The sequence below is a fragment of the Mirounga leonina genome, unplaced genomic scaffold (genome assembly GCF_011800145.1).
Source record: "Mirounga leonina isolate KUSES-001 unplaced genomic scaffold, KU_Mleo_1.0 Mir_91, whole genome shotgun sequence".
NCBI lineage: Eukaryota > Metazoa > Chordata > Mammalia > Carnivora > Phocidae > Mirounga > Mirounga leonina.
The window spans coordinates 7,407,212-7,419,563 of record NW_023270839.1 but is presented as its reverse complement, the minus strand read 5'-3'; the positions used below and the strand labels follow the sequence as shown (position 1 = coordinate 7,419,563).

General features: G+C 47.3%; 1 protein-coding gene across 4 annotated transcripts; it reads right to left on the bottom strand.

Annotated features, from left to right (window-relative positions):
- Positions 1-2,498: 2,498 nt before the first annotated feature.
- PPP1R3E (protein phosphatase 1 regulatory subunit 3E) lies at positions 2,499-12,347 on the bottom strand. Of its 4 annotated transcripts, XR_004677325.1 has the most exons (5): positions 11,954-12,242; positions 7,417-8,858; positions 6,624-7,163; positions 4,862-5,001; positions 2,499-4,566 (listed from the first exon to the last, which is right to left on the bottom strand). XR_004677325.1 is itself a non-coding variant. In XM_034994340.1 (4 exons), the coding sequence occupies exons 2-3, from the start codon at positions 7,825-7,827 to the stop codon at positions 6,741-6,743; spliced, it is 834 nt and encodes a 277-aa protein (XP_034850231.1). In that variant the 5' UTR covers positions 7,828-8,858; positions 11,954-12,242; the 3' UTR covers positions 2,499-5,001; positions 6,710-6,740. The 4 variants fall into 4 exon arrangements, 1 of the variants encoding a protein (XP_034850231.1); XR_004677324.1 differs by having other exon boundaries at positions 2,499-5,001; positions 7,417-8,641; positions 11,954-12,347; XR_004677323.1 differs by having other exon boundaries at positions 2,499-5,001.
- Positions 12,348-12,352: the final 5 nt, after the last annotated feature.

The window sequence follows — 12,352 nt, the reverse complement described above, 5'->3', positions numbered from 1 at the left end:
TATTAGCAGGATTAACCATAGGCACATTTACCGTATACCTAAGGAAACTGAAGTTTCAGGGTCATCCCTTGCACAGAGGAGCACTGGAGGAGCCCCAGGATGTGTTAACATGGTCGTGGGTTTTTGTAAAATTTGAAAAAAAAAATTTAAACTGCAGGGGCACCTGGGTGGCTCAGTCATTAAGTGTCTGCCTTCGGCTCAGGTCATGATCCCGGGGCACTGGGATCGAGCCCCATGTCAGGCTCTCTGCGTGGCGGGAGCCTGCTTCTCCCTCTTCTCCCAGCTTATGGTCTCTCTCACTATCTCTGTCACTATCTGTCTCTCTCTCTCTCAAATAAATAAAATCTTAAAAAAAAAAAACTGCAATTGGCTAAGATTGATGTCTCTTTCCTTTCTAACTTCCCCTCCATCACACTTCTCCTTTTGTCAGGTGGCAGTGGGAAGGCCATGGGTATTTTGGGATTGGCTAAGGAAATGGAGTTGGGGATACATTTAGTTTGGGTTGAGTAGGTATATGACTGTGGTTTGCAGTTACTTCTGTAAATAGTTTAATAGCCAGTATAGTGTTAGGGGCTGAACTGTGTCATCCCCCGCCCCCCACATTCATATGATAAAGTCCTAACTCCTGATGCCTTAGAATGTAACTGTATTTGGAAATAAGTTCTATAAAGAGGTTATTAGGTTAAAATGAGGTTTTTAGGATGAGTCCTAATCCAATATGACTGGTATTTTATAATAGGAAATTTGGACCCAGACATGAACATAGGAAAGACCATGGGAAGACATAGGGAGAAGATGACTATATAAGCCAAGGAAAGGAACCTCAGAATTAAGTCAACCCTGCGGATACATTAATCTCAGACTTCTACACTCCACAACTGTGAGAGAATTTTGGTTTAAGCCACCCAATGGGTTGCATTTTGTTCGGCAGCTCTAGCCGACTAATACATATACATTAATCCTAGTGTCAACAATCCAGAGTATATTCGTCATTACAAATTTGAAATGCTCTGAAATTGTACACATATATCAAAGAAATTTGATAGTGTTTTTTTAAAGTTTGACAAAAATCCTAAAAAAATTATGTAACATTATCACTTATAAAGTGTGAGGGTGAAAATTTTCTAAATCACTAAGAATTTAAAAAAAAGTGATCATGTAGAAGGCTGAATTACTTTTCTGTACTCCTTATAGAAAACATAATCATCAAGATGAGAAATCAAGGAGCATGCACCCAAAAACAAAATTGTAAAAAAAAAAAAATGCTTGTCAAGTAGATAATTTTTAAAATGTTATTTTTCTTGATCTTATGATATAGTATTTGTCACCTCCTTAAAAATGTTATCTTTTCTCATTCTAAACTATTTTCACTTTTGTGCCTAATGTATTTATTTTTCTTTTAAAAGGCTCCAACAGTTGTGTTTCAGGCGCCCCAAAACTTGGATCTACCCTTGGGACAACCCAAATGGATATGGTGAGTTTCTGCCTCACTTAGAGGAACCATGCTCCACCATTCTGTGCCCTGTCTCCTAAGAAATACAAAAGCTGAGGACTAACCAATCAGAACTGCAACTATTAAAGATTTGGGATAGCAAAAGCTGCAGTGGAGTTTGTGGAAGAAGGATTTCAGACAGACCTAGCACTAGACTAAGGTGTGAAAAGCCTGGGAAGACATTAGGGCCACAGAGGAATCTTAGGCAATAAGCCACAGAGAAAACCCTGGGAAGCCCCCACTTACCTCTCTTTGGGTGTCTGCTCCTCATGCTGGCTCTACCCTTCAGCATATCTAGTTTGACAACGTAAGTGTGGGTGCTCTGCCATGACATCACAACTTGGTCATTATGATGTAATGAGGAGGCATCTGATTATTCTCAGGCTAGGGCTTCCCTATTAGAAACGTTCTCATTATTTTGTGGGTAACTGGATTCTCTCATTGTTCAGGTGATGTGGGAGTCAATATTATGTTAGAACTTGATCTTTCTCAAGGATGCCTCACTTTAATACCTTTTGCTCCATTCTGGATTAGACAGAAGTCTTTGCTTTTCCTCTTCATCGTATTTCCTAAGCTTTGCTTTAGGGTTGCCCTTGATAGAGAAAAGGGCTTTGTTCTTTCCTTCAGTGTTTGAGGAGCAGAATGTAACTTAGATGGCCCCCTTAAGGAAGAAGAGCCCCCTCAACTGGGGGGAAACTCGGCGCTTTTACCCAAGCCGTACCCTTTAACTGCACCAGGAATTGGTGCTGGGTGCCAGGGGACTAAAACTGGGCCCTGATAACTTTCCTACCACTACCCAATATGGTGGTGGGATTCTATTGGGGTGTCTTATACCAGGGCTGCCCAACTCCTCCATATCTTTTGCCCACCCAACTTTTGCATAGCAATAGGACACCAGCAGACAGAACTTTTATGAGATACGGGGGGTGGGAGAGAAGAATCTCACTTCTGGGTCTCTTGCCACCCTTCACCCCAAATAAATAATATTTCTCAGTATTTTATTATATACTTTCATATTTCGACTTTATTTCAAATATGAGGTCTTTTATCCAGAAGCGAGGGCAGCTGCATGAGGAAGCTGAAGTGAGGCACAATTCTAGTGGGTTTGGGGCCCAGTGAACCGGGCTGCACTGTGAAGAGGGTGAGGATGCTCTGGGAGGGCCTGATGAGAACAGTGGTTTGGGGGGATTCACATAGCAAACTTTTAATTCCTCTCCAGGTTAACTAGTCAATAGGTGGATTATTCAGTCTTTTTAGCAACTTCACTGTTCCTTAGCAATATCACCCAAAGAAGTACCAAGGCTGGGAACACAGAGAAAACCACAAGTGCCTTTTGTTTCTTTCTATGCCTGGATAAGGAAGGGAATAGAAACTAGCAACAGAAAATGAAACATTTATGATATTATTGCTTGCCATGAAAAATTGCGGGTCTGACTGTAGAGGCCCGTTTTGTAGCCTGGGAGTGGGATATGGTCAGGAGGGCTGGGGTTAAGCCCCATCTCGAGCTGTACTAACAAATTCTCTGACCCTGCTGAAGTCTCCCCATCTCTGGACCTGTGTCCTCATTTGTACTGGAGAATGGACCCAGTGATGTCTAAAGACAAGCTTTTCCAGGTCTCTGATTCTATGATCTTGCAGATTGCAAGGATCCAGAGGAGCTCCAGAGAAAGGCAGGTGTTAAAAGCAAGGGAATGTGGGAGTTCGATTGGAAAGTTTAGGAGTTAGGGCTTATTGTGAAGAGAAATGAGCTACATGCATAAAGAGAAACAAAGATACGAGAGGAAGGCTGTCAGACAGGTAAGTGTAGGAAAACCGGGCAAAAGTGTTCCAGCTGTGTGACTTCAAGGACCCAAGCCCCTGATCAAGGCAATGTTTTCTCTTCTAGTGCTGCCTAGTCCACAGCTGACCTGTTATACACTAAATTGCTCCTGTTCATATAGTCATCAGCCTTCAGGGGGAAAGGACCCATCCCAATGCCTAACACCTAACACCTCTCTAAAAATTCCACCAAACTTCTAGTGTTCCCCATATCAGATTAGATCAGCTTACCCCCAGGCCCTGGGGCAGCTCTTTATGGGAAGAACTAGAAGATTCAGGTGTTGGTTCTATAAAGCTGAGAATGGGAGGTGGGGGGTGAGTGAGCCATAGTACTTCTTACAGAGAAAGCTCAGGGAAAAACGGATTATCCTTGGTTCCCTGTCTCCAACCAGTTTACATATCCACTCAGTAATACCAGGGCTTGCAGAGAGGGCCCAAGCACAGATCATTCAACAGTTGTCCTAGTCAGGGATACCTTTTAGTGGAGACTTTAAGGACTGGTCAGTTCAAGACCAGTCAGGGGAGTGGAAAGGGGTGTCACACCAACAGGTGTAGAATGTTGGTTAGGGCCAGGAGAGAATCCCAATGTAAGGAAAAGCTGGAGTTCAAATGGGTTCCCAAGTTCTCTAGCAGGCAGGCAGTGTGGTCCCTTGCTACTTCTGCAGAGCTGGGACACTGGTACAGGAGAGAGCAGCAAGCTCCTGCATGGGAGTGTGGGACCCACAGCACTTTGCCTTCTCTAAGCCAGTTCAGTAATCTGCGAGGATGGGAAGGCGGAGCAGTTAGAAACTGTGGTCTCCTCCTAATAAGAGATTATATATGGTAAAGTTTTCAGTTTTGTTTTTAAATGAAAAAATATAGTAACATGGTTATATACAGAAGCTCTGGAGAGCCTGAGTTCACAATCCTAGCAATGCCATTTACCAGTGATGTGATCTTGAACAAATTACTATGCTTTTCTGAGCTGTTTCCTCATCTCTAAAACAGGGATAGTATTTCTCAACTGATTGGGTTGTTCTGAGGATTGTAATGCATGCAAGACACCAAATTTGAGTGGATAAGTAAATGTGAGCTATTATGATTGTTAATACAACATGACAATAGTGCATACACATTAGGCAAGAGATTGGTATATACTGAGCCTCGACCCAGGCTCCCTCTCCATCATCCTCCCTTGGGCTCTTCATTGATGACTAAAAAGCGCATTGCTTGGTGGCTTCCAGGAGGTTCTTTCTTCACTCTGCTGGAACTTTGACCTGAAGGTGATCCACAAGATACATGAAATTCTTTGTTTTCTTCATCACATAAGGATGATGTTTAAACCGGCATTTCTTTGAGGAGTGACTCGGGGTTCCTCTCTTTTCGGCCATCTTCCTTTAAAGGACTAAGGCTTTGGATAGGAGGGGCCTGGTAACACACTCCATACTCTGTTCTGAATGCATGTATGGGCACATGTGCATGCACTCTCTGACTCAGTAATAAGGAAGAGGAGGATTCAGACATTTTTGAGAAACTAGTAACAGGTAGAAAAGAGTGTGGGGAGCTGGTTACCTGGGAGCAGCTGTTCATCTGCATCAGGAACTGCTTCTTTTCCCTCTTCTCCCTTCTAGAAGACTGTCAAGAAGGAGCCTGAGGGAGGAAGGTGGATCAACCATGGTCTTGGAGAAAAGGAAGTAGGTTCTCCACCCCTTCTGGAGGGAGAAGGAATAGCAGAAATCAACAAGGATGAAGATGGAGGCAAATGGAAAAGAGAAAATGAAGGTAAATACCCTATATGCTAAAAGAAAAATCAAAGTGATGAGAGAGAGGGACAAGGAAAGAAAAAAGCAAAGAGCTTAGGAATAGGGTAAGAGGAAAGGAAAAACTACCAGCAGAGGTTAACTAGGGAGACCTAAGGCATGATTGTGAATGGGTAGAAGAGTCCAGCTTTCCCATTTCACTTGCTCAGGGTATGGAACAGACTGCCATCTTCTGGTGCCATTTAATTACTAAGTGGCTTTGATTCTTGATTTGAAATGTTTTCCATTTCTTATATCCATAATCCTTTATCCTCAAAAGAGCCTCAACATTGTTTCATCTCTGGGGCTCCCAAACATCATTTTCCCCAACAGAGATGCACCTGCCCAAAATTGTCTCAAAGTCTGGAAGTCTGTGCAGGCAAAGGCAAAAAGCACTGGGCAGAGGATGAGCTGCAGTTTGAAAAAGGCCATGGAATACCATCAGGCTGCAAGCTGGTTATGGGATGCTTCCTGGGCTCTGGAATATCTGTATCAAAAACTGGAGGACCCATCCTCAGCCCCAACCAAATGCTGGGAGTGCTGTATGTTCTGAACTGTAGCACTCCCAACTGTATGTTGGAGAATGTGGCTTCTAATCTACACTCTGCCACTCATGGATCATAAAATGTTAAAGTAAGAGCCTGTGACAGATCACCTAGTCAAAATCTAATTTCCCAAGGAGAAGACTGGGGCCCAGAGAGGTGAAGTAACTTTACCCAAAGTAATACAGCTAGTCAGTGACTCTTTCCTTCTGAGGCAGAATCATGATAGTGATTTTTGTGATTCACTGTTCCTGACAAACACAGTGCGTAAAGTGCTTAGAGGTCATTAAAAGGCACCCCAGAAAGGTAAGGCTGGCATTTTTCTGGAAGCCCCTGAGTGTACCAACTCCTCAGGCACATTATTTGGCTACAAGGACAGGCCTGGAGTTGCTTTTGTCTTCATTTTAATCCCCAGGGCTGCCTGGAGGAGGAGGGAGGAGCTCTGATGGCAGTCTGCCATCACTCCCCAGCCAGTCAGGGGAAAATGAAGCCAGGGATCGTCGGGAATGACAAGAGAATCCTGTCATAATGCCAGGGGCTGGGGAGGAACAGCCAAGTTCCTGGGACTTAAGCAAGGCAATTATGGCTGAGTATAAAGCTAGGATGGGCAGGACTGGGGGACCTGAGGAGGCAACGGCGGGTAAGAAGAGGGAATGAGCTGGCAATACAAATTACTCAGTAGGGTGGGCTCCTACTTCAACAAAATACCTTCTCTATCTCAAAGAGGTACCCTAACCTTCAAATGCCTAGGTCTGACGAACCCACTAACTTTCTCCCAGTACTAGCTCACGGTATAGGACATCACCATCAAACCCGTCTTTTGCTTTTTTCTAATCCTTCCAGCGCCCTTTCTGGTTTCCTTTCTTCTATGCCTTGGGTTCCTATCACTCACATCCAACTACTGTTTTTCCACCCGGATCTCCCCGACCTTCGTTCATTCCGCCCACTCCCCACACCCCTTTGATTTTTCCCATTCTCCTCGCCCTCCCCCACTTGACTCTCTTGGACAGCTCCCAGCCAATCTCGGTTTCTCTCATTCCTCCCCGCCAAATCTTCGGGCTCCCCCAGCCCCTGGGTGCCTTTGGTTTTCCCGCCGTCGGCCCAGGCGTCTCAGATAAAGTGGATCCAGCCTTGGGGCTCCGGGGCCCCGCCACTCCCGGGGTGCTCGGGCCCGCGTAGAGCATAGTCACGGCCGCCGTTGTTGTCCCAGAACTCGTGGCCGGTCACGCGGTAGCGCAAGGCGAAAAGCAAGGCGCCCCCAATGGGTGGCGCCGGAAGGCGGAAGGCGAAGCGGTCTGCGCGCGGCGGGGGCGGGGCCGGGCCGGCGTAGGAGGCGGGTGCCTCGCGTTGGCTCCGCCAGCCGTCGGCGCTCCAGCGCACGCTCACGCGCTTCTCGTAGGCCAGGTCCAGCACGCGCGCGCTCCCGGCCACGCCCAGCGGGCCCGCCTCGGCGCGTTCCAGGCAGATGCGCTGCGCCTGCAAGCGGGTGGCGAAGCCAGGCTCGTTGGCCGGCTCCAGGGCGGCGCGCGCCTCCTGGGGGAAGGGGGAGGAGAGGAGAGACGGGGGCGGGGTCAGGGAGAGGCACTGGACCAAGCCGAGGCCAACCCCGGCGGGGGGCAGTCGGAGTGGAGCCCAGCTGAGAGAGTGGCCCCAAAAGGAATGAGCAAGGATAAGTCTAGGGTTGGGGATGGAGATAGGTGTTGCTTGATAAATCCTCTCCCACACGCCCACGGCGGCCGGGTCGGGGAGGTCCCGGGAAAGGGGCGTGCCGCTGCCGCCTGCCTACCTGGAGGCCGCGGGCGCGAGGCTGGCACGGCGCGAAGTGGCGGAGGGCGTCCCTCTGCAGCTGGACTTGCACGTGGCGGGGCACCCGGGGCAGCTCTCCCGGGCGGAAGCGGCGCACCGCGGCCAGCTCCAGCCCAAGCGCGTCGGCGAAACGCACTCTCTTGCGGGTGTCGGGGCTGCGGGGCGCCCGGACCCCGCCGCCTCCGGCGGGCGCAGAAAGGGCCCGGCGACCCCGACTCGGAGCGTGAGCGCGGGATCGGGCCCCAAGGCGCGTCCCACCCTCGCCTGGCTCCACCTCCGGCTCTTCCTCGAGGCTGGGCCGCTGGCTGCGGTAGTAGGCACGCTCTGTTAGTGCGGCTATGAAGCTCAGGTTGCGGGGAATGTCGGTGCGGGGGGGCCGCTCTCGAGACATGGCACCCCCCGCCCGGGCGGGGCCCGCCCGCAGCGGCGCAGCGTTGCCCTGCTTTCCTCTCGCCCGACCGCCCGGCGTCGGCGCAGAAGCCGCCCCTCGCCGTTGCGTACTCTCCTTGCTGTCACCTCCAGGATTCTCCACCTCCTGTAGCTGTCTCCCCTCCGTGACTACCTTCCCCCCCCCTCCGCTCTGACCGTCAGCTCTCAGGGTTTTAGACCATCATCTCCTGCCTCCTGCAAGCTGTCTGCTCTGAGCGTGCGCTCAGCGGCGCTCACCCTCCGGTCCCGGGGCCCTCTCGGCCGGGCCCCCGCCCACAGTCCTCTGACAGGTGGTTCCCCATCTGTCTTAGCAGAGTACCAGGGGGCGGGGATCCACCTTCCGGTCCTGAGTGAGACCACTCAGGCTTTTTGTTTTGTTTTTAACGGCTTCAACCTCTCGGTCATAGGAAGAGTTAATGCTTAAGGGAGGATAAAGTCACATTTCCTTTTCTTCCAGAGGATGGTTCAAAATGCCCAGCGTGTGAGTTTCTCTTCAGGGCTCACCATTTTCTTTTCCAAACCCTAGGCTCCAGGTTTTGGAGGGGGGTTGCAGAGGGTGCACAGAAGGAAAGGTCATGAAAACTAGGTAGTGTCTCAAATAGAAGCTGAGATGTGGCCCTCAAAAGGGTGGGTGGTCCATTGGGAAAGAGTTCTGCACTTGATCTTAGCCAAATCTGAACTGAGTTGTGGGAAGACAGCTCTGGTCTCACTTCTGGTAGTATTTTGCAGTGTGGCCTTAAGCATGGCATAACTTCTCTGGACCTCAGTCTTCTCATCTGTGAAAAAGTAGATTAGAGTTCTGATCTCTAACTCCACTGCAAGTCCTTTGAGGGCAGAGGCTGTGTCTGATTCACAGTTTCAGCACATAGTAGGCTCTCAAATTATTGAATGAATGAACACATGACTCTCTTGGAGCTGGGACTGTGGAGTTCTAGTTCCACTGGGAGCTTCCAACAGGGGCACAGAGCTGGCTTTTTTCTCCTTCATTTTGTTCTACATTAGGGGAAAAAAAAGTGAAGTATTTTGTGTAGTTTTTTTTTTCTTCCTAAATCCCCTACTGATTTTGTATAACACTTACAATGTACTAGGTACACTTGTAAGAATATTACAAATATTAACTCCTATAAATAGCCATCAAAAGAGTAGGAAGTACTAGTATGCCTATTTTACAGATGAGAAATTTGAGAGAGGGGCTAGGAGTCTTGCCCAGGGTCACAGAGGCAATGATTGAGGAGCTGGGATTAGAACATCAGCAGTCCAGCGCTAGAGCCCACTCTTACCCACTTGGTTATGTAAGATTAAAACGTTTAGTAGTAATAGTTAACATCTTCAGAGTATTGTAATGAGGAATCTTTTTTTTTTTTTAAGATTTTATTTATTTATTTGACAGAGAGAGACAAAGCGAGAGAAGGAACACAAGCAGGGGGAGTGGGAGAGGGAGAAGCAGGCTTCCCGCTGAGCAGGGAGCCCGATGTGGGGCTCGATCCCAGAACCCTGGGATCATGACCTGAGCCGAAGGCAGACGCTTAACGACTGAGCCACCCAGGTACCCCTGGAATCTCTAAATTTAAAACAGCACAATAGTTTAACTGTAAAATCACAAGTTGGACTAAGTTGGAAATAAACAGTGAGACACATACTATCTTATTATACAAGTCATTCTTGTTTGCATTTTAACTCCGAATTAACCTTAGCAATGCTATTTAGCCAGGAATCATTTTTATTTTTTATTTTTATTTTTTAAAGATTTTATTTATTTATCTGACAGAGAGAGACACAGCGAGAGAGGGAACACAAGCAGGGGAAGTGGGAGAGGGAGAAGCAGGCTTCCCGCCGAGCAGGGAACCCGGGAACCCGATGCGGGGCTCGATCCCAGGACCCTGAGATCATGACCGGAGCCAAAGGCAGACGCTTAACAACTGAGCCACCCAGCGCCCCTAGGAATCATTTTTAAAGTGATACTGAGTTTTCTGATTTTATACATGTATATATAATCCCTGGACATACTCTTTTCCTATCTTAGGATGTAAAATAATGTTACTAATTTGTGTTACAGTCAAGCATTTTAAAACTATCTTCCTTGCTCTTGTAAAATATATCATTGAGGGGCATCTGGGTGGCTCAGTTGGTTAAGCATCTGCCTTTGGCTCAGGTCATGGTCCCAGGGTCCTGGGATTCAGCCCCACATCAGACTCCCTGCTCAGCAAGGAGTCTTCTTCTCCCTCTGTCCTCCCCAGCTCGTGCTCTCTATCTCTCTCTCAAATAAATAAAATCTTTAATATATATATATTTCAATTGAAATAAATATTTATATATATATAATTGAAGTAATAGATAAGGTTCAAAGTGGGCCTATATGGCCTGAGGTTTTCTGATAAAAACAAGTGTGCTTTGTCTATAGTTTGAACTGCCATTCCTTGGCTCCATGGTGTTGGTCTGAGAAGATCCTTGAGGTACACAGCTTTGGACCAGGTATAATTTGTGTTGGTCTAGCAGCTCTATTCTGGCTGCTCAGACTGACATTGAACCTTTATTCCAAATCAATGTTTGTTTCTTCTCTTTTTCTTTTCTCTCTTTATAGTTCAGTCTTTGTTTCTTAAATAGCCACTATAGTTACCTTCAAACAGTGGAGTGGGCCTGCTCAATAACTGGCCAGGGGAGTTGAATGATTTGTTCAATCAACATTACTGAGGGTCTATTAGGCCTGAAGGACATAACAGTGAATAAAATTCTGTTCCTGCTCTCCCAGGGTTTATAAATAAATGGGAGGGCAGACAGAAATATATTTGGATTCTGAGACCTAAAAGTGTTGTTATTTCAAGTAAGTGTCTTAGAAGAAATCAGGATTGCAAATGAAGGATTGGACTAGGTTATTCTCTGAAGAAGAAGGCAGCCTTGCTGGTGGCAGCTGTAATGATCATCCCAAGAGCAAAGAAGTAAGGAGGATGGTTGAAAGGATACAGTCATAAATATGTGGAATCTGCTGTGCATTCAGAATGGAGGGGATAACTGAGTTTGGACTTGTCAGTGGTATGATAACATAGATTACCTGAAGCAGAGAGATGAACTTATAACAATGCACTTAAAGTTAAGACAAACTTTACAGTCAGACAAAATTGAGTACCAGTTTCTAAGTATGGCTTCGGGTAAGTAACCTCTCCAAGCCTCACTCTCTTCCTCTATAGAATGAGAATAAGGCAGCATAGGGATTGGTGTGAGGATAAATATCATGCATGTAAAGAAAGCACCTAGTGCCCAATAAGTCCTTAAAATGTATTAGTTGTTACTATTACTGTTACAGAAACGACCTTTCTTCTCCAGAGACTGTAGGGGCAGTTAGGAATATCAAGGCTTGGACTGGATGTGGAAGCAAAGGGAACCAGCAGGAAAGGAAAATTGGGGGGCGCCTGGGTGGCTCAGTCATTGAGCGTCTGCCTTCAGCTGGGGTCATGATCCCAGAGTCCTGGGATCGAGCCCCGCGTCAGGCTCCCTGCTCCGCGGGAAGCCTGCTTCTCCCTCTCCCATTCCCCTTGCTTGTGTTCCCTCTCTCGCTGTGTCTCTCTTTGTTAAAGAAAGAAATAAAATCTTAAAAAAAAAAAAGGAAAGGAAAATTGGGTTGCCTCTTTCTATCCTTTGGCTGGAGGTCCCTCCGAATAGAGCCAAAGGAAGTGTCAGGGCAAGAGCCAGTGAGGCCCAGTCAGAATGCCTGAGAGAGCCCTCCTGAGGATCACCTGTGGTCGCATTGCTTCACATCCTGTGAACCGCCCTGTGTAAATATACTGCCGTGCATAAATAATAGGCATACATATATGTATGTGTCTGTACACATACACACACACATACACACACGTATATAAAAAATCTGAAAGGGTAAACATCGACCTTGACATTGGCAACCTCCAGAAAGGGAGGTGGAATTGGGCAAGGAGTGGGAGGAGGGAGATTGAGGACTTGTATTTTTTTCCCCTTAGATCTCTATATTGTTTGAACTTGTCATAAGGAGAATAAGTTCATGTGTTGAGTGAAAAGAATTAAAAAGGAAACCAATGTAATTACCAAAAAAATGAAAGAAGGTAAAGAAAAGTTACCTGCAGAAATTACTTGCGATCCAAGTCTTGATGCCCGGCTAAAGCCCCAGCCCACAAAGAGACTATTGGGTTAAAGGTCCTGGAGAAAAAGAGGGAGTAAAATGTTCAGTGTCTGTGTCGTGTCTGCCAGTCCCACGGGGCGAGGCACCTGGCAGGCAGTTCCCACTGCAATGGGAACTGCTCCTCTAATGCAGGCATCCACTCCAGGGCTGGAAAAATTCAACAAGTGCATGGGAACATCAGAGACCTTCTGGAAATGGTGAATTTGCTCCGAGGTTTCCTGAGGCCTAGCCGGCTTCTCTGGGCAGGCTTCAGGCTCAGGAGCCCAGCCTGGCCCTCTGTGTTCTCTCCGGCCCGCTCTTCTTGGCTTCCAGCGGCCCTCTCTTCCGGAGTTGTGGC